The following is a 21113-nucleotide window of genomic DNA, read 5'->3' on the forward strand; positions in this document are numbered from 1 at the left end:
AACGGAGCAGTTTAGTTCAAGGGTGGACAGGTTATACAAATCTGTAAAGGAGAACGCTGTAGTCGCTGCCGGAGGCACGTGGCAGTACACACTTACAAGTGTCAGACAACAGTATCAGGGCCAACGCTGGCTAATGTTTGATTGATAGCACAGACCCTTGTGTGCTGCGCAAGGCTGCATTATCGCAGGCCCCCACTTTCATTGGGATAAAAACCTAGGTCCTGGCCTGTTGTTTTTATCATGAGATATGCAAATGTGTCCTTGTACCGAATCGCTTCCTGCGCTGTAGGTCACACGGTCGGATTGAAGTTCGATCAACGTGACCTGCAGCTTAGGATGCCACTGCACTAGGTAGAATGTAACAGCACCACATCCGAATCTTGCTCTTATTTGAAAAATCTGCAATTCCGGTATGAAAATGGCACTGCTTCAGTAGTGCAAAAAAGTATTGCAGTGTAATAAAGGACTGAAAGCATTGTAAAAGCTTATTAAAAACATGGCAAACCAGGGTAACTGTGTAGTACATTCATGGGAAAAACATGACAAAACCAGCGAAAGTATCATGCAAATTTACTGTGGTACACTTTTGGAAGGGTAACGCTGTTAGTGGATTCGTTATCACTTATTTAAAGATTTTACAGGACTGCAATTTTTAACCAAAATCTGGACACCCATAAAAAAAAAAGTTTTTTAAAAGTCTGTACTTTGGCCAGTTTAGATTTAGCAATACCCTGATAATAAAAGCCAAACCAATTGCAGGATCAGATTAAAATACTTACTGCTGTAACCTTATTTATACATTAACAGCGAATATCAATCATTATGAGACTTCCAGGTAAAAAAACAAAGGTTGATGACCTGAAGAACCGCATGCCTCAATTCTTAGGTTCATACGGTTAGTTAAAAAAAGTACAAATGAACCTTCAGGGGGCCTGATGATCCTTAGAAAATGTTATTATCACGTGTACAAATTGATGGAACTTTTTGTTAAAACACTATAGGTGCTTATAATTTCTTTTTGTGAACTTTGTACAGACTTCAGAGGTTTAAAAGCCTTAGCCACGTGTCCCAGCACAGTTCAGCTCTCTCCCCTGCTTCTACCATGGGATTCGCGGATCTCCTTGACAACATCGGTGGCTTGGGTCGTTTTCAGCTCATCCATGTGGCATTGCTCTCCATCCCTAGTCTCCTGATGGCCAGCCACAATCTCCTCCAGAACTTCTCGGCCGCGGTGCCGAAACATCACTGCCGGGTAGCAAACCGGACCTGGCCTGCTGACAGCCAGAACTTCTCCCTGTCAGGACTGGGAGAGCAGGACTACCTGCACGCTTTCATCCCCCTGGGAAAGGATCTGAAGCCAGCCAAGTGCCAGCGGTACACCGAAGCGCAGTGGCAGCTAGTCAGTCACAACAGCAGCCTGGATAATGCCACAGGGCTGGAGACGGAGCCCTGCCTGGACGGCTGGACGTACGACAAGCAGGAGTTTACCTCCACCATTGTGTCCGAGGTGGGTAGAGGCTTTTTAATCACCTTTCTCCCTGGTAATCCGGCTCAAGCAAATAACTTTGTGACTTAAAGCATTAAGACTTTAGCACATTTTTTTGTTCTTCTTATCCTGGTATTTGAAGCATGTGTTTCATAAGTCCTACTTGTTTGTGATTGAAGTCTATAAAATCCTAAATGGTCTTGATAAAGTCAACCCAAGCCACGACTTCAAATTAAGCACAGAGAGAAGAACAAGCGGGCATTAACAGAAGCTGAGTAGAGTTTAGAACAGAAGGAAGGAAGCACTTTGCGACACAGTTATAAATGCATGGAACAGCCTACTAAGTATCTGAAACAGTGGGAGCATTAAAAACACAATCAGATTCCCTTATTCAGATGAGTGGTGCTGTAGAAAGCGATGAGCCTCCAGATATATGGAAGGCATCTGTAAACTGTGACACAGAGATCATTAACAACAGGGGGATTGTAGATTGTACAGGTTATATAATTGCACATTCTTATATTATTATTAATTAGTCATTTTGCATATGCTTTTATCCAAAGGGACTTAGAGACTAGGGGGGTGAACTCTGCATCATCAACAACTGCTGCTGCTGCAGAGTCACTTCCAATAGGAGCTTGTTTGTTTTACGTCTCATTTGAAGGACGGAGCACAAGGAGGTCAAGTGACTTGCTCAGGGTCACACACAGTGGGTCAGTGGCTGGGATTGAACCTGGAGCCTTTTGGCAACAAGCGCTTTCTTTAACCACTGGACCACCAAACCATACTTTTAGTATGAGCCACACTATTACCCATATATTGAACTTGTATAAGCGTATCTGGTTTGTGTTGGCAGTGGGATCTGGTGTGCAGCCAGCGATCTTTGAAGCAGATGAGCCAGACTGTGTACATGGGGGGAGTGCTGACTGGAGCCGTCATCTTCGGGGGGCTGTCAGACAAGTAAGCTCCAGAGCATTGTCCGAGGAATTGTCTTTGAATTCCATGCCATGCACATCCATTCACTAATTAGGGCTCAAATGTGTACAGCTATGACCAAAAGTGTTGCATCACCCTGTATAATTAATTAATTATGAATGAATGAATGCAAGCTGCTGAATAACGTTACTTTAACATATTGAATTACGTTCCGCTTTGTAGTTTTCCATATACTTGAAAAATGTGACATTTCGAAATCTAACATGAAATACTACTGTACTACTAGTATGGCACCCAGTAGACTTTTGCGATATCATTTTGTAGTTTCTTGGATTACATGATGTTAAATAAAACATCTAAATTATTCATATGTTTTTTTTTTTGGTTTTTCAATCCTAAAACTCCAAGTGATGCAAAACTTTTGGCCATAGCTGTAGGCAAAAAATCCTCTGTTTGCAGGCTTTGCTTTGTCTTGTACATGCATGAAATTGTCCCCACCCTTTTCCTGTTAATAACCAACCAGGTGCTTCCTCTAATGACTGACATGCTTTGCAGCCAGTAAAATGACCCTGTAGAAATCGTTGAGGTGGAATGAAGTGTGAAGTTGGATAATATTTAATTTCTTTAATATCTTATTTGTGTTTTTTCTCTCTTGCTGTTTCTGCTGAGATCAGTGGCTTTTTTTTTTTAGAAATGACTGAACGGCCTTTCATGTTGTCCTGTGCTGTTTGCTTGTCAGGTCCTCTTTCCTGAGCTCCTCTCATGTTGTCCTGTGCTGTTTGCTTGTCAGGTCCTCTCTCCTGAGCTCCTCTCATGTCGTCCTGTGCTGTTTGCTTGTCAGGTCCTCTCTCCTGAGCTCCTGTCATGTCGTCCTGTGCTGTTTGCTTGTCAGGTCCTCTCTCCTGAGCTCCTCTCATGTTGTCCTGTGCTGTTTGCTTGTCATGTCCTCTCTCCTGAGCTCCTCTCATGTTGTCCTGTGCTGTTTGCTTGTCAGGTCCTCTTTCCTGAGGTCCTCTCATGTTGTCCTGTGCTGTTTGCTTGTCAGGTCCCCTCTCCTGAGCTCATGTCGTCCTGTGCTGTTTGCTTGTCAGGTCCTCTCTCCTGAGCTCCTCATGTTGTCCTGTGCTGTTTGCTTGTCAGGTCCCCTCTCCTGAGCTCATGTCGTCCTGTGCTGTTTGCTTGTCAGGTCCTCTCTCCTGAGCTCCTCTCATGTTGTCCTGTGCTGTTTGCTTGTCAGGTCCTCTCTCCTGAGCTCCTCTCATGTTGTCCTGTGCTGTTTGCTTGTCAGGTCCTCTCTCCTGAGCTCCTCTCATGTTGTCTTGTGCTGTTTGCTTGTCAGGTCCTCTCTCCTGAGCTCCTCTCATGTTGTCCTCTGCTGTTTGCTTGTCAGGTCCTCTCTCCTGAGCTCCTCTCATGTTGTCCTGTGCTGTTTGCTTGTCAGGTCCTCTCTCCTGAGCTCCTCTCATGTTGTCCTGTGCTGTTTGCTTGTCAGGTCCTCTCTCCTGAGCTCCTCTCATGTTGTCCTGTGCTGTTTGCTTGTCAGGTCCCCTCTCCTGAGTTCCTCTCATGTTGTCTTGTGCTGTTTGCTTGTCAGGTCCTCTTTCCTGAGCTCCTCTCATGTTGTCCTGTGCTGTTTGCTTGTCAGGTCCTCTCTCCTGAGCTCCTCTCATGTCGTCCTGTGCTGTTTGCTTGTCAGGTCCTCTCTCCTGAGCTCCTGTCATGTCGTCCTGTGCTGTTTGCTTGTCAGGTCCTCTCTCCTGAGCTCCTCTCATGTTGTCCTGTGCTGTTTGCTTGTCATGTCCTCTCTCCTGAGCTCCTCTCATGTTGTCCTGTGCTGTTTGCTTGTCAGGTCCTCTTTCCTGAGGTCCTCTCATGTTGTCCTGTGCTGTTTGCTTGTCAGGTCCTCTCTCCTGAGCTCCTCTCATGTTGTCCTGTGCTGTTTGCTTGTCATGTCCTCTCTCCTGAGCTCCTCTCATGTTGTCCTGTGCTGTTTGCTTGTCAGGTCCTCTTTCCTGAGGTCCTCTCATGTTGTCCTGTGCTGTTTGCTTGTCAGGTCCCCTCTCCTGAGCTCATGTCGTCCTGTGCTGTTTGCTTGTCAGGTCCTCTCTCCTGAGCTCCTCTCATGTTGTCCTGTGCTGTTTGCTTGTCAGGTCCCCTCTCCTGAGCTCATGTCGTCCTGTGCTGTTTGCTTGTCAGGTCCTCTCTCCTGAGCTCCTCTCATGTTGTCCTGTGCTGTTTGCTTGTCAGGTCCTCTCTCCTGAGCTCCTCTCATGTTGTCCTGTGCTGTTTGCTTGTCAGGTCCTCTCTCCTGAGCTCCTCTCATGTTGTCTTGTGCTGTTTGCTTGTCAGGTCCTCTCTCCTGAGCTCCTCTCATGTTGTCCTGTGCTGTTTGCTTGTCAGGTCCTCTCTCCTGAGCTCCTCTCATGTTGTCCTCTGCTGTTTGCTTGTCAGGTCCTCTCTCCTGAGCTCCTCTCATGTTGTCCTGTGCTGTTTGCTTGTCAGGTCCTCTCTCCTGAGCTCCTCTCATGTTGTCCTGTGCTGTTTGCTTGTCAGGTCCTCTCTCCTGAGCTCCTCTCATGTTGTCCTGTGCTGTTTGCTTGTCAGGTCCCCTCTGCTGAGCTCCTCTCATGTTGTCCTGTGCTGTTTGCTTGTCAGGTCCTCTTTCCTGAGCTCCTCTCATGTTGTCTTGTGCTGTTTGCTTGTCAGATCCTCTCTCCTGAGCTCCTCTCATGTTGTCCTGTGCTGTTTGCTTGTCAGGTCCTCTCTCCTGAGCTCCTCTCATGTTGTCCTGTGCTGTTTGCTTGTCAGGTCCTCTCTCCTGAGCTCCTCTCATGTTGTCCTGTGCTGTTTGCTTGTCAGGTCCTCTCTCCTGAGCTCCTCTCATGTTGTCCTCTGCTGTTTGCTTGTCAGGTCCTCTCTCCTGAGCTCCTCTCATGTTGTCCTGTGCTGTTTGCTTGTCAGGTCCTCTCTCCTGAGCTCCTCTCATGTTGTCCTCTGCTGTTTGCTTGTCAGGTCCTCTCTCCTGAGCTCCTCTCATGTTGTCCTGTGCTGTTTGCTTGTCAGGTCCTCTCTCCTGAGCTCCTCATGTTGTCCTGTGCTGTTTGCTTGTCAGGTCCTCTCTCCTGAGCTCCTCTCATGTTGTCCTGTGCTGTTTGCTTGTCAGGTCCTCTCTCCTGAGCTCCTCTCATGTCGTCCTGTGCTGTTTGCTTGTCAGGTCCTCTCTCCTGAGCTCCTCTCATGTTGTCCTCTGCTGTTTGCTTGTCAGGTCCTCTCTCCTGAGCTCCTCTCATGTTGTCCTGTGCTGTTTGCTTGTCAGGTCCTCTCTCCTGAGCTCCTCTCATGTTGTCCTGTGCTGTTTGCTTGTCAGGTCCTCTCTCCTGAGCTCCTCTCATGTCGTCCTGTGCTGTTTGCTTGTCAGGTCCTCTCTCCTGAGCTCCTCTCATGTTGTCCTGTGCTGTTTGCTTGTCAGGTCCTCTCTCCTGAGCTCCTCTCATGTTGTCCTGTGCTGTTTGCTTGTCAGGTCCTCTCTCCTGAGCTCCTTTCATGTTGTCCTGTGCTGTTTGCTTGTCAGGTCCTCTCTCCTGAGCTCCTCTCATGTTGTCCTGTGCTGTTTGCTTGTCAGGTCCTCTCTCCTGAGCTCCTCATGTTGTCCTGTGCTGTTTGCTTGTCAGGTCCTCTCTCCTGAGCTCCTCTCATGTTGTCCTGTGCTGTTTGCTTGTCAGGTCCTCTCTCCTGAGCTCCTTTCATGTCGTCCTGTGCTGTTTGCTTGTCAGGTCCTCTCTCCTGAGCTCCTCTCATGTTGTCCTGTGCTGTTTGCTTGTCAGGTCCTCTCTCCTGAGCTCCTCTCATGTTGTCCTGTGCTGTTTGCTTGTCAGGTTTGGCCGCCGCGCTGTGCTGATCTGGTCCTACTTCCAGCTGGCCGCTCTGGGCACCTGCACGGCCTTTTCTCCCTCCTACATCGCCTTCTGTGTGTTCAGCTTCCTGACTGGCATGGCGGTGTCTGGAGTTATCCTCAATGCAGTGTCCCTCAGTGAGTACAGCACACAGACCCTCAGAGAGGAACCACATAGACCAGAGACTGACCCTACAGACCCTCAGAGAGGAACCACATAGACCAGAGACTGACCATACAGACCCTCAGAGAGGAACCACATAGACCAGAGACTGACCATACAGACCCTCAGAGAGGGACCACATAGACCAGAGACTGACCCTACAGACCCTCAGAGAGGGACCATACAGACCAGAGACTGACCATACAGACCCTCAGAGAGGGACCATACAGACCAGAGACTGACCATACAGACCCTCAGAGAGGAACCAGATAGACCAGAGACTGACCATACAGACCCTCAGAGAGGGACAATACAGACTCCAGTCTGAATCTCAGCTCCATGCTCTATAGAGTTGGATAATAGAAAGTAACAGGAGGAAGAAATCGAGACCTGAGCTAATTATTTTATTGTTCACTTGCTTGTTGCTACTTCTTCTAATATTCATCAATGTTGTTATCTATGTGAAGTGCTTTGGGTTGATTAGAAAGGTGCTATATATATATATATATATATATATATATATATATATATATATATATATAAAGATTGATTGATTGATTGAACAGAAGTTAGAGCCTGGAGCAACAAAACCCAGAACAGGAATGATTGCAAACACTATAACTGGGCAGGAAACACATGATAAGAGTACTTGGTGTTGTGGCTGTTCTTGTCTGCAGAGATGGAGTGGATCCCTACAAAGTCACGCACCATCATGGGCACGCTGTCCTCGTTCTGCTTCACGATTGGGCAGATGGTGCTGGCGGGCACTGCCTACTGCATCCGAGACTGGCGCATGCTGCAGCTCACCGTCTCTGCGCCCTTCTTCATCTGCTTCCTCTACAGCTGGTACGTGCCCCCTCGCCAGGGACATAACAGTGCGGAACTGTAGTGCAAGAGTGACTGTGTTACTGTGTGACTGGAGGATTGAGTGGCTGTGTGACTGAGTGACTGTGTTACTGTGTGACTGGAGGATTGAGTGGCTGTGTGACTGAGTGACTGTGTTACTGTGTGACTGGAGGATTGAGTGGCTGTGTGACTGAGTGACTGTGTTACTGTGTGACTGGAGGATTGAGTGGCTGTGTGACTGAGTGACTGGAGGATTGAGTGGCTGTGTGACTGGGTGACTGGAGGATTGAGTGGCTGTGTGACTGGGTGACTGGAGGATTGAGTGGCTGTGTTACTGTGTGACTGGAGGATTGAGTGGCTGTGTGACTGGGTGACTGTGTTACTGTTGACTGGAGGATTGAGTGGCTGTGTTACTGTGTGACTGGAGGATTGAGTTGCTGTGTGACTGGATGACTGTGTTACTGTGTGACTGGAGGATTGAGTTGCTGTGTTACTGTGTGACTGTGTTACTGTGTGACTGGAGGATTGAGTTGCTGTGTTACTGTGTGACTGTGTTACTGTGTGACTGGAGGATTGAGTGGCTGTGTGACTGGGTGACTGTGTTGCTGTGTGACTGGAGGATTGAGTTGCTGTGTTACTGTGTGACTGTGTTACTGTGTGACTGGAGGATTGAGTGGCTGTGTGACTGGGTGACTGTGTGACTGGAGGATTGAGTTGCTGTGTGACTGGGTGACTGTGTTGCTGTGTGACTGGAGGATTGAGTTGCTGTGTTACTGTGTTGCTGTGTGACTGGAGGATTGAGTGGCTGTGTGACTGGGTGACTGTGTTACTGTGTGACTGGAGGATTGAGTGGCTGTGTGACTGGGTGACTGTGTTACTGTGTGACTGGGCCACTGAGTGGCTGTGTGACTGGGTGACTGTGTTACTGTGTGACTGGGCCACTGAGTGGCTGTGTGACTGGGTGACTGTGTTACTGTGTGACTGGGCCACTGAGTGGCTGTGTGATTGTGTAACAGGGTGACAGGGTGACTCTCTCTTCCTCTTCCGCTTCCCAGGTGGTTCCCAGAGTCGGCTCGCTGGCTCGTCCTCAACAACAAATCCGATGAGGCTCTGAAACAAATCAAGAGAGTGGCCACCATCAACGGAAAACATGCAGAGGGAGAGAAGATCACCCCAGAGGTGAGGGGGCATGGTTGGTTTATGCACTGGTCTTTCACCCCTGGAGGCCTGGGTTCAAATCCAGCTATTTTATTCATCCGGTGGACTCAACCTAAACCTCTGGTTGATTTTGCGTTACCCACTATAAGGGCTTGGCATCCCATTGACTTGACTGGAAAGGCACAGGCTGGATGAGGAAGCGCTGTAGTCAAGTAGTATCATGACGTCTTTGTGTTGTTGTTTCCTCCACAGACCTTGAAGTTCCACATGCACAAGGAGATCCTGTCCAGTAAAACCATGTACACAGCCCTGGACCTGGTCCGGACCCCAGGAATGAGGCACATCACAATCTGTCTCACGGCTGTCTGGTACGATTTCTCATTTTTTTTACCCCTGAAGGTACACAAGGAACTAAGCGCTTGTTCAAACAGCTTGAGAACGACTCGAGTATCACAAGGAGGAAACTGACCATTTGGACGACCAGATCGAAACCTGTCAGTAAAACCCTGTTTCGTGCGCCTCATTGCGAAAATAAGAAAGTTTGCATCATTTTGTTTGTGAGACACATATGTCTCTTGTACCTTAAAGAGTTAACCTGTCAGGTAGTGCCTCTAAAGTGCCAGACTCTTTTCATGATGTTGCTTTACATTCCATGTAGTGTTTTCTGGAGTGAATCATCGTTCAGAAATCTTGCATTTCTCAGTAAAGTGATCAATATAACAGTTATTAGTAACCCTATCAGTGACGACGTAGCCCAGATTGCATTCAATTTTAACCCTTTGTTTTCCAGTTGTAGCTGCTGCCATATTTCCTGATAATATATATATTTTTTAGGGGAGGGATTGAATTTCACTGCCAGCTTGTTTTTTTTTTTCGTGTCACTGAGATGGGCATTTCATTTTTAAAGGGCAGAGACATTTTCAGCAGCATTTATTCTGTCTCATGTGTTTTAATATATATGTTTTTACAACATGTATAAATATCAAGAAATGAATGGATATAATCAGATAATATTTCATGTACATTTTTTTTAATCTTATTACTGATAATAATGGAATGAAGATCTATTCTTTTTATTAATATTTATTTTGAGAAAATAATCGAGAGTAGTATCCATTATTGCTTATAAAGACCCTGAGAATAAACATGTCATTGCAATCACTCAGGTGAAACAATGATTTGCACAAACATCAATATAAATACATGTAACACAGGTTAGATCAACCAAAGTGTCTGTATAGTTAAAACAGCTAGCACCACCTAGTGAACAGCTAATACTGTGAATACACAGTAGCTGTGCACTAGTTAGCACTGGCTCTAACCACTATACAGTTTGATTGTTCTAGTCTGTGTTACATGTGTTTGTAGTCAAATCGAAACAACAGGAGAGCAGCTGCTGGATTCTGGTGAAAGCACCTTAACACACATTTAAACAGCTCAATATCAAATTGCAATAGGAAACACAGCTGTAAGAATATAAGAATGTTTACAAGAGAGAGGAGGCCATCCGGCCCATCAGTGCTCATCCGGTTTCCTGTAGCTGATTCATCTCAAACCTTTGTCAAGTTGGGTCTGTCTGATGAACAGAACCGTCTCCTGTCTTAAGTCTGGTCCTGGTTCCTATGGGGAATTATAGGGCTTGTCAACTGCTTTTAAGCTGGGTAACCCATCCCATACCCTCTTCTTTCAAAGCAGGTTCTCCACCAGCTTTGCCTACTATGGGTTGGCTATGGACCTGCAGAAGTTTGGAGTGAGCATCTACCTGATCCAGGTGATATTTGGGGCCGTGGACTTCCCTGCCAAGTTCTTGTCCACTGCCTCCATGAGCTTCCTTGGCCGCAGGGTCACCCAGGGGATGTGTCTGCTGATCTCTGGAGCCATGATCCTGGCCAACATCTTCGTACCCAGCGGTGAGGACCTCTCCCTCCTACCTTCACTTCAATTTCCATTACGGCACAATCTCCCAAATAGATATAATTGTTATCACTCCTTTGAAGAGGGACTGGTGGATAATGCTGCCAGTGTCTATGTCTGTATAATTTACTGTGTTGAATGCTCCAAGCCTCCATCTGACTTGCATAGTGTAATCAGCCTGTCTGTGCTTTGTGTGCAGATATGCAGACCGTGAGGACCTCACTGGCTGTATTGGGAAAGGGCTGTCTGTCCTCCTCCTTCACCTGTGTCTACCTCTACACTGGAGAGCTCTACCCAACTGTCATCCGGTAAGGGCCTTTTATACACGAGCTGATTACTTTATTAGGACCTGTCTCTGGTTGATGTCTCTGCTTGATGTGTCTCTGGTTGGTGTCTCTGGATGATGTCTCTGCTTGATGTGTCTCTGGTTGGTGTGTCTCTGGTTGATGTCTCTGATTGATATCTCTCTGGTTGATGTCTCTGCTTGATGTGTCTCTGGTTGGTGTCTCTGGTTGATGTCTCTGCTTGATGTGTCTCTGGTTGATGTCTCTCTGGTTGGTGTCTCTGGTTGATGTCTCTGTGATTGATATCTCTCTGGTTGATCTCTCTGGTTGATCTCTTTGGTTGATGTCTTTGGTTGATGTCTCTTTGTTTGATGTCTCTGGTTGATCTCTCTGGTTGATCTCTCGTTGATCTCTCTGGTTGATGTCTCTCTGGTTGATGTATCTCTGGTTGATGTCTTTGGTTGATGTCTCTCTGGTTGATGTCTCTGGTTGATCTCTCTGGTTGATCTCTCTCTGGTGGATGCCTCTGGTTGATCTCTCTCTGGTTGATGTCTCTCTGGTTGATGTCTCTCTGGTTGATCTCTCTGGTTGAGCTCTCTCTTGTTGATGTCTCTCTGGTTGATCTCTCTGGTTGATCTCTCTCTGGTTGATCTCTCTCTGGTTGATGTCTGTCTGGTTGATGTCTCTGGTTGATGTCTGTCTGGTGGATGCCTCTGGTTGATCTCTCTGGTTGATGTCTCTCTGGTTGATGTCTCTCTGGTTGATCTCTCTGGTTGATCTCTCTGGTTGATGTCTGTCTGGTGGATGCCTCTGCTTGATGTCTCTGATTGGACCCTGTCTCCTGGCAGGCAGACAGGGATGGGGTTTGGCTCCATGATGGCGCGGGTGGGTTCGATGGCGGCGCCCGCAGTGTTGATGCTGGACGAGTTCCTGCCTGCTCTGCCCAGCATGGTGTACGGGGCAGCGGCCATCATCGCAGCAGTCTTTGCCTTCTTCCTGCCCGAGATGCTGGACATTCCTCTGCCAGACACCATCGAAGACGTGGAGCAGCAGCGGTGAGTCAGGGAGCCTCCTGAACCAAGCGGAACTGCAGTCATGTGCAAATATATTACAACACCTCAAGCTTTGTCATTTAGAACTTTTTATATGCCGCCCCCCCCCCCCCCCCCCCCTCGACACACATATTAAAACATTAGAACTTAACTTTATATTTTAACAGGGTTTGTTTTCCAGATTTCATGTAAATCACATATTTTTTCCTAGATTTAACCACAAAAAGTGTTCCTTTGCTCTCTCTATTTCAAATGAATTGCATGTGTGGCCTATTAAAGTCATCAATTAAATTAGACAATCAGTATTTTGACAGTATGCCAAGATTTTCAGTTCCAGTGGTTTCATTTCATTTACACAACAAATCAAAACTACAGAAGCAATGGGGTGTTCTAATACAGAAGCAATGGGGTGTTCTGATACAGAAGCAATGGGGTGTTCTGATACAGAAGCAGTGGGGTGTTCTAATACAGAAGCAATGGGGTGTTCTAATATTATTATTATTATTATTATTATTTATTTATTTATTTCTTAGCAGACGCCCTTATCCAGGGCGACTTACAATCGCAAGCAAATACAAATACATTCAAGTGTTACAATACAAGTAATACAATAAGAGCAAGAAATACAATAATTTTTGTTCAAGTGTGACAAACTAATACAGAAGCAATGGGGTGTTCTAATACAGAAGCAAGGGGTGTTCTGATACAGAAGCAATGGGGTGTTCTGATACAGAAGCAATGGGGTGTTCTGATACAGAAGCAATGGGGTGTTCTGATACAGAAGCAATGGGGTGTTCTGATACAGAAGCAATGGGGTGTTCTGATACAGAAGCAATTAGAAATAACTTAATCTTTCCCAAAGGACACTGCCCTTTGTCAGTGGCTGCAGTCTTTGATCTTAAAGTAGTCATTTTTTTACTTTTCTAGGGGACATCATTTATTAGACAAACAGCCTGGAATTGGCTCTCCTGTACTTTACCGTAGTGTAAAGAGTTAATAAAAAGTACAGAACTCTGATTCTGAGTACAGCTGTACAAAGCATGCTGTTATCTGACTGCTGTCAGGGACAGAATGTTTAATTACCTGAGAAAGAATCAATAGAACTGACCTCACCTGACCTTGTGCGAAGCAGGAGTTGTCTGGTGAACATGTTGCTGACACACAGAGGTAAGCCAGCACTAAGCTTTGCAAAGGGGTGTAGAGACTGTATGAAACTGCAGCACTTGGAGGTGTATTGGAGAAGCCTCAAGATCCTCCATGAGCACACACCAGCGCGGTGTCCAATTCTTCTTCCACAAACTGGGAACTGATCTCATTGCTTCATTTCTGTTAATAACTCGTGGCCTCACTCTTGTGTCTAATGGTAATGATTACACTGAAATTCTGCTGAAACCCTTGCTGTGTGCGCTCCGTCACACAGAGAAGGACAAAAATAAATCATTTAGTTTCCTTACCGTAGCAGAGGAAAGGTTACTGACTGAGTTTGTCACTGCCTGTTTCAGGGGGAAGAGAAAAGAAATTCTGGACAAGGCGGCAGAGAAAGAAATGCTGCCGCTTCAGGAAGTGAAAGAGAAGAGCGAGGTCAAAGAGCTCAAAGTGTTAGCGGTGAAGACGACCTCTGACCCTCGACCCCCTCCCTCCAAATCAGAGCCCAATTGAGATGCGGGACATCCCTTGAAGACTCAGCAGTCAAACGGCATACCCGGTTATTCTTCAAGGAGTAAGAGGTTACAAAAAAACATCTGAGGGACTGAACTTGAGACAGTGGGAATGAGAGGAGACCGTTCAGCCAATCAGGACCCATCCCTTCCTAACACACCCCTCACCCTGACCAGGGGGATCGAATTTAGTAGAAACAGTCAGTGTTGTTGCTTTAAAAAAAATATTCTGTTACAAGTTATCACTACAGCTACATCCAAAAGGTTTGCATCACCCTATAGAATGAACTAATTTAGCTTCATAAAGTCGAATGTAACCTGCTGAATAATGTTACATTATAGGAGGCTGTGTGGTCCAGTGGTTAAAGAAAAGGGCTTGTAACCAGGAGGTCCCCGGTTCAAATCCCATCTCAGCCACTGACTCATTGTGTGACCCTGAGCAAGTCACTTCACCTCCTTGTGCTCCGTCTTTTGGGTGAGACGTAGTTGTAAGTGACTCTGCAGCTGATGCATAGTTCACACACCCTAGTCTCTGTAAGTCGCCTTGGATAAAGGCGTCTGCTAAATAAACAAATAATAATAATAACATATTGAATTACACACCACTTTGTAGTTTTCCATATGCTTAGCGACAAAACTGACAAAAGTGACTTTTGCGATATCCTTTTGTAGTTTCTTTGAATACACGATGTTAAATAAAAGAAATCAATTATGTTCATATAGTTGTTTTTTTTTTAATTATGTCTCAATCCTAAAATTCTAGGTGATGCAAAACTTTTGGCCATAGCTGTAGTTACATTAACTTATTACTTTGAAAAAAAAAATTAACTAGTTACAGTTCCAAATAGTTACTTCTCAGGAAGTTTTCATTTTACAGAGATATTGTTTTCGGTTTGGTCAGGTGTAGTCATAATAGGCAGGCTAAGTCACATGACTCCCATCTCTCACTCAGCTGTCTGATTCACTCAGCAGTCCTCTTGATGCAATGAAAATTGCATTAGGAACTTCTTCTGTTAAAAACTACTCCTTTAAGAAGGCTACAAATGCTGACGAAGAGGACAGCAACCGTGCATCGACTATGACTGTAGACACAAACACTAACGAAGCTGGAGAAAGACACTTTGTGGAAATACTTGTAGAAATGAGATAAATGCATTACCTATCACATGTGTTACTAGAAGTTCAGTATACAAATAAAATATGAATTTTTTATAATAATTCTTGTTTAAGAAAATCTATATTTTAGTGGCGTTCCGGTACCACTGGGTCACTAGCTCTAAAAGAAGTTAAAAAAAAATGATTTGAAAGCCTTGGCAAGCACTCCTTTAAAGAGGACATTGATATGTTAAGCTATACCAGAATTGTACATAACAGCGTTACCTTTGTGGTACCTTATCTAGGTTTGATATTGGTGTTGACCAACTTCTGATTTCGTTATCCCCCACTAGGTGTCGCCAGTGTTCAAACTTTCAGCCGTTGGTATTAATTGCACTGCTTGCTAATCCAAACAGTTGAAGGTCTACAAGCGACGGCCAAAAAATGCAATATTTACTCTGGAAGTTGGTTCAACTTCAATGGAACGGCCGCAGACTACAGGAATGAACTTGTCTATTGCTATGAAGCTTAAATGAAAGAACTGAATGATACACAGGTGATGAGAGAATTTCATTTTGAAACCTTACTTATTCTGTCTTTAACTTACACCCCCCCCCCCCCCTCCACAGATCGAGATGAAATCCATTTCAATTGGGATTCTGCCTGTTTGCTGTTAATAACCAACTAGCTGCTTCCCCTAATGACTGACATGCTTTGCAACCAATACCATGACCCTGAGGAAGTCACTGATGAGGTGAAATGACCTGAGGTGTGCAAGAGTAACAATGATGCTTAAAGGAGAGTTCCCTGGCCAGTAGGGGCCGCTGTAGCGCAGAGAGAACGCCACAGCAAATGCTCCCTGTGGAATCCCCAACCTGGCACAGCCAGGAACCTGCACTCAGAGACCCTCGGGGACCCCTGCACTCCCCTGACTGCATGACTCCCCCTGCACACCACGCGGTCGTGCCTTCACCAGGAGAGACCCTCGGGGACCCCTGCACTCCCCTGACTGCATGACTCACCCTGCACACCACGCAGCCGTGCCTTTACCAGGGGAGACTTTAGGGGACCCCTGCGCTCCCCTGACTGCATGACTCCCCCTGCACACCACGCGGCCGTGTCTTTACCAGGGGAGACCCTCGGAGGCCTGATGTAATGATTTCTTTTGAAAAAGGCATTTGCTGGCTTTCAGATGTGACGATAGGAATTGCACAAGACAAACTCAGTGAGCAAATTCATAACGAAGCCGTGCCAAGCAGTCTGACTCAACCTCCGACTGGTGTTCTTGTGCAAAATCATATACTCTATGGTGCCACGTTGCGAGTCTGTGTGCCCACAACGCAAGTCTATCCTTGTGCCACCCACACGTTGAACTGGAGACAAGCAAGGGGGCACGCCCTGGTAGTAGTGAAGCAGGTGAAACCCCTCTTTGGAGGAACATATGTGAATCTGACCCCTTGTTGTTTTAAAGCAGGAAGTCCTGGGCACAGTAGGAATTTTTAATTGCAATCTTTCCATATTTTAAAATGAAAGTATTTAAAACAAACCCACCTCCAACAGATCTTTAAGATAGGGGGGTGATACTTTCCTATCCTTATAGAATTTGAGCTCAGCAAATAGCAATATTCTCAGTACTGAAGACCATGGCAAGATGCTTGTAGTTAGTTTTCGCTTTATTACGTTTTGAGCACTGGTCTCACCAGTGCGAGTCAATCGCTGCGGTTATTGTTTTCCGGTAAACTTGCACAGGTGTAGAAGCTGAGACCGATAATCAAATGAGTCTCGTTCTCTTCCCTTTAGTCTCACACTGATGATATAAAAAGCCCGTGTGAGGAACTCGCTGTAAACTGACTGAGCTGAAACAACACTGGAGTTGGAATCCTAATCCCAGGAGTGACAGGGGATGACAGAACTGAGTCGTTCTGCACATCCTGTTTTTTCTATGTTTCAGGCTCATTGTCAGGCTTGGTGTCATTCTGAATTGCTTCCCTACTGTATCACATTACAATGTATTGCTCAAGCGCCTCTCAATCCCACAAGCTGGCCAGGCAGTAATCTGAGAAGCTTTGGGCACTGCCACTTCTTTATAGGATTGGTTTGAAGGAAGTACTTTCAAAATCAACCTGTCTGTAACTGATCATTGTTTGTTTTACATACTTGCTTAACAGCCTCTGGTGGAGCAGAGAAAGAGAAAGGGAGGCTCTTATACTCTCTGAACAGCCCCCCTCTGCTCTGTGCTGGTGGAGCAGAGAAAGAGAAAGGGAGGCTCTTATACTCTCTGAACAGCCCCCCTCTGCTCTGTGCTGGTGGAGAGGAGAGAAAGAAAGGGAGACTCTTATACTCTCTGAACAGCCTCCCTCTGCTCCGTGCTGGCGGAGCAGAGAAAGAGAAAGGGAGGCTCTTATACTCTCTGAACAGCCCCCCTCTGCTCTGTGCTGGTGGAGCAGAGAAAGAGAAAGGGAGGTTCTTATACTCTCTGAACAGCCCCCCTCTGCTCTGTGCTGGTGGAGGGGAGAGAAAGAAAGGGAGGCTCTTATACTCTCTGAACAGCCCCTCTCTGCTCTGTGCTGGTGGAGCAGAGAAAGAGAAAGGGAGGCTCTTATACTCTCTGAACAGCCCCCCTCTGCTCTGTGCTGGTGGAGCAGAGAAAGAGAAAGGGAGGTTCTTATACTCTCTGAACAGCCCCCCTCTGCTCTGTGCTGGTGGAGAGGAGAGAAAGAAAGGGAGACTCTTATACTCTCTGAACAGCCTCCCTCTGCTCCGTGCTGGCGGTGCAGAGAAAGAGAAAGGGAGGCTCTTATACTCTCTGAACAGCCCCCCTCTACTCCGTGCTGGTAGCAGCAGAGAAAGAGAAGGGGAGGCTCTTACACTCTCTGAACAGCCCCCCTCTGCTCCGTGCTGGTAGCAGCAGAGAAAGAGAAGGGGAGGCTCTTACACTCTCTGAACAGCCCCCCTCTGCTCTGTGCTGGCGGAGCAGAGAAAGAGAAGAGGAGGCTCTTATCCTCTCCAAACAGCCTCCCTCTGTGCTGGTGGAGCAGAGAAAGAGAAAGGGAGTTTCTTACACTCTCTGAACAGCCTCCCTCTGTACTGGTGGAGCAGAAAAAACGTAGAAGACATAACCTGATCGGTGTGGTTTATTTTGACAAAAAATATGCAAAATGCATTCTGGCATAAACATTTTATATAAACACGGATGTTACTTTGCCTGAGGCAATTACAGAACCACATGTTTGTCTTGCAAAAAAAAAAAAAAAAAAAAGTCTGGAAAGTCGAAAATGGTTTTGAGTTTTACATTTTTAAAAAAATATTTTCTCTCTCAAAAACAACACATATTTTCCTCTGAACGCTGCTGTAAATCAAGTTTGGTTTCATTTCAGACTGAAACTATCCAGCTGCGAAACGTGTTGGCAAGTCGCGTTTCCTGAATATATTAAAAAAAAAAACCGCTTCTACGATACTTTCTTTTCGTGGCTTCATGATATATTTGTTATGCCTGCTTCTAGGTCGGTGTCATCACTTGGAAAAGAGGCGGCGTTTTCTTCTTTACAATAATCACATGAGTGATCTCGTAGTTTCTGATTAGCCATAGCGGACAGGAAAAATGCAACCAATTACAGATTTTTTAGCATTTCTAGTTCCTGGATATAAGTGTATCTAACTTTCGCACATAAATGCGATAGGGTATGTTGAAATCAACATTTTACATTCAACACAGACGAAGGAATTCGCCTCTCCTGGTAGACTAACGTCAATTCCAATGACATTTTGCCCAGCAGAACACTACAACTAGCTTCTTACCTACCGCATCGGTTCTGTTCAAGAAAGAAAGGAGAAGTTTGGAGAAAGCAGAAGAGATTTGTTTTAACCGGGGGTGAGACCCCCTTGGGTCGACGCTGCAGAAATGGACGTGTTTGCAAACAGTTTGGGTAAGCAAGCAAATAAAATTGTTGTTGTTGTTGTGGAACAAGTTTACTGAACGCACGTAGGCGTGATGGTAAATCACTCTTAAAGCGAAAGAGTGCATTCACCTTAAAATTATTTCTATCATGATAATTGAATACATAACGATAATATAACAATTCATGAAGACAGCGTCGAATGAAGAATGTGATATTGCAATTATGAACAACGCATTTTTGTTAAACATTTTATAAATAAATTCTGTTTGCTGTATTATTATTATTATCATTATTATTATTAATATTATTATTATTATTATTTTAATAATAATAATAATAATAATAATAATAATAATAAATTAGTCGTAGAATGGGTGTTAACTATGTTGGATCTTTTGAGCAAAAGTGTATCTGTGTGTATATATTATTATTATTATTTTTAATTCAGACTGTAAGGTCGTCTTTTTGCTGCTGTAAAGCACAGTTGTATATCGCAGGGGGACCTGTCGCTTAAGCCTCTTCACACTGGCATGCTCTACTCGCAACCCTATGTCATGAGGGTCGGCTTGCGATTTTACACTGCTTTTTGAAGAACCAGGGTCGACCTGGGTAACACAAGAAAGTGAAGGCGTTCGACGACCCAAATGTTGATTAAAGCAAATGTTTCTTCATCCCTGCTGCAATCCGGCTCATGATGTGTTTCAATCAACAGAAATATACTTAAGAGAAATGTTTCTTGCGGAAGTGAATCCTCACGCAGGCGTGGCTGTTTGTTACGTCATCCGCTAAGGAACGCCTGCCATGCATTTTGAGGTGGGTCGCTTGTACCCAGGTACGTGGTTTCAGACTACGCAGGATTCTGACCCGGGTAGCCAGAACCCAGATCAGGATAGGAGCGCCAGTGTGAAAGGGGCTTAACCCAGCCGCTGTAGTTTTGTATTGCAGTTTTTAAACACAGTATTGGTATTCTGCATTGGGACTGAACTCTCCTCTGTCATTGCGGTCATTTCAAACCCGTTAAACTTGAATGGGGATATATGGGGTAGGGGTGTTATAGGGGTACCATCTTTTTGTCTTCAATTCATTGAAGCTGTAGCAACTCTGAAGCAATTAATAAAAAAGTATATGATAACACAATCATGTTAAAAAAAAAAGGGTGTATATGTGTACAGTAATCCATCGCGTATCCGACTGCGATGGGACCAGGGCGAACATGTAAAAAGTTGTCTGAATGAATCCTGTTTTAAACACCATTATACACAGCTGTAACAATGACTATATTCATACAATTATTGTTTTGAGATTCAGCTTTTATTAGGGAGCTCCCTTAAATCCCTTGTTTAGAAAGATACAGGGTATTAATGCTTGTGACAGGGTAGCCCTCTGCCGTGTGGGTTCGTGCATTCACTGCTGAGTGACAGGCAGGAGATCGAGACGGAGGCTGAAGTTGATAGGGTTAGAGTTAGGGACACAAGTCAGAAAACTGGGAGAATCCCAGCTCTCCCGGAACGTCGGGTAACCATAGGTGTCTGTACATTTTTGCATATATGTGGTGAATTGCTTATGATGAAACATGTCATTGCTAACTATTTTTGTACAATATTTTGTACTGTTGATTTATGTCTTGGTCATTGACTTTGATGGCTCTAATTTTAAATTCACAGTGGTGGCGATGGATGACTGTTACTGACTTGTTGTCAAAGTTATTGGCAGATTCTCGGGGGGGGGGGGGGTGTATGGATGTCACACTTGCAGTGGATGTAGGTCATGGTTAGCAATTTCATCTCATGATACTGATAGCTCTAAATTGCAATTGGCAGCCGTGGCAGTGTGGGATGGATATTGCTGATAAGCTTGTGACCTGAAGTCAAACCAAAGCCTTTGCTTAATCTAATGAATAAGGCTGCCTCTTAGTGCTGTTCAGGTTATTCTGTCATAGATGAAGCTTGTTTGAAGTTCTGTGTGGGAGGAGAGCTGCCGGAGTTTTGCATCTGAACAGGAAGTGTACGGGGGTTAGGGCAGTGGGCTTCGGAAAGCATTAACCTTTCACTTCTCAGTCACCCTTAAAGGTGTACTGAAAATGTGCTTAATGAGCTTCGAGATGAGTTTCACTTCCCCGCGGATCATCGCTTAGTCCTTTTTTTGGGTGCTTTCTTAAAGGTGTAGCGTATAACCACTCCAGTAGGTGCGTGTGCTTACGTAACTAGCTCCTACGCAAACCAGCCGCATTGGGAATGCATGCAGAGGGACTGTTTTAGAAAAGAGGAACAGAAAGCCAAAAAGTTCAAATCTATTCTGCAATGCCAAGGCTTTAATGTGGTTTTGTGTCCGTGTTACTGTCACAGTTTACCATGCTGCTGTACAGTGAAGCATGTTTCTAAAAATCTCGGCCCCCACGCCTTGCATTTACACTGATCTTCAACCAGGTGGCACTTCAACTGACAGCACATGGACTTTTATATGAAACCAAAGGAATAATTGCGTTTCTCAGCCAGGGTAGTGCAGGCGTCTGTGTGCATGGTTATACTGTAGTATCGAAGGGTTTAAAATCCACTTGCCTGACGGTTTCTGTACGTGCTTGTAACTCGCCAAATAATTTCACAAATCTTTCCTGTTGTGCTCGTCCATTATTTCTATAGGTCTCAAATGTGCAGTTTTGAAAGAAACACGTGTTTTAGCACATCTGGTTCTATACCAGGTTAAAGAAAGATCTTGGTTTGCTTGCCTTGT

The 21113-nt window shown here is 45.3% G+C and overlaps 2 protein-coding genes across 3 annotated transcripts in view; both read left to right on the plus strand.

Annotated features, from left to right (window-relative positions):
- The first annotated feature begins 941 nt into the window (after positions 1-941).
- LOC117967747 (solute carrier family 22 member 6-A-like) lies at positions 942-14607 on the plus strand. Its single transcript, XM_059012059.1, has 10 exons — positions 942-1507; positions 2343-2446; positions 6298-6452; positions 7155-7323; positions 8379-8502; positions 8734-8849; positions 10177-10391; positions 10595-10703; positions 11528-11734; positions 13234-14607. The coding sequence occupies exons 1-10, from the start codon at positions 1103-1105 to the stop codon at positions 13388-13390; spliced, it is 1761 nt and encodes a 586-aa protein (XP_058868042.1). The 5' UTR covers positions 942-1102; the 3' UTR covers positions 13391-14607.
- A 3370-nt stretch (positions 14608-17977) lies between these two features.
- Positions 17978-21113, plus strand: part of LOC117398502 (echinoderm microtubule-associated protein-like 3) — a 54760-nt gene continuing 51624 nt past the window's right edge. The window contains exon 1 of one of the 2 annotated variants that reach the window (XM_059012060.1): positions 17978-18410. In XM_059012060.1, coding sequence (XP_058868043.1) covers positions 18386-18410 — 25 coding nt within the window. In that variant the 5' untranslated portion in view covers positions 17978-18385. The remainder of the gene's footprint in view (positions 18411-21113) is intronic. The other variant, XM_059012061.1, reaches the window with a different exon arrangement.

This window comes from Acipenser ruthenus, chromosome 43 (genome assembly GCF_902713425.1).
Source record: "Acipenser ruthenus chromosome 43, fAciRut3.2 maternal haplotype, whole genome shotgun sequence".
Classification (NCBI taxonomy): Eukaryota; Metazoa; Chordata; class Actinopteri; order Acipenseriformes; family Acipenseridae; genus Acipenser; species Acipenser ruthenus.

Excerpts from the sequence above, each read along its gene's own strand:
- LOC117967747 (XM_059012059.1), top strand. The coding sequence starts at position 1,103 with ATGGGATTCGCGGATCTCCTTGACAACATCGGTGGCTTGGGTCGTTTT. Across the intron at positions 1,508-2,342 it reads CCTCCACCATTGTGTCCGAG|TGGGATCTGGTGTGCAGCCA; the intron begins GTGGGTAGAGGC and ends TTGTGTTGGCAG. Across the intron at positions 10,704-11,527 it reads CTCTACCCAACTGTCATCCG|GCAGACAGGGATGGGGTTTG; the intron begins GTAAGGGCCTTT and ends GTCTCCTGGCAG.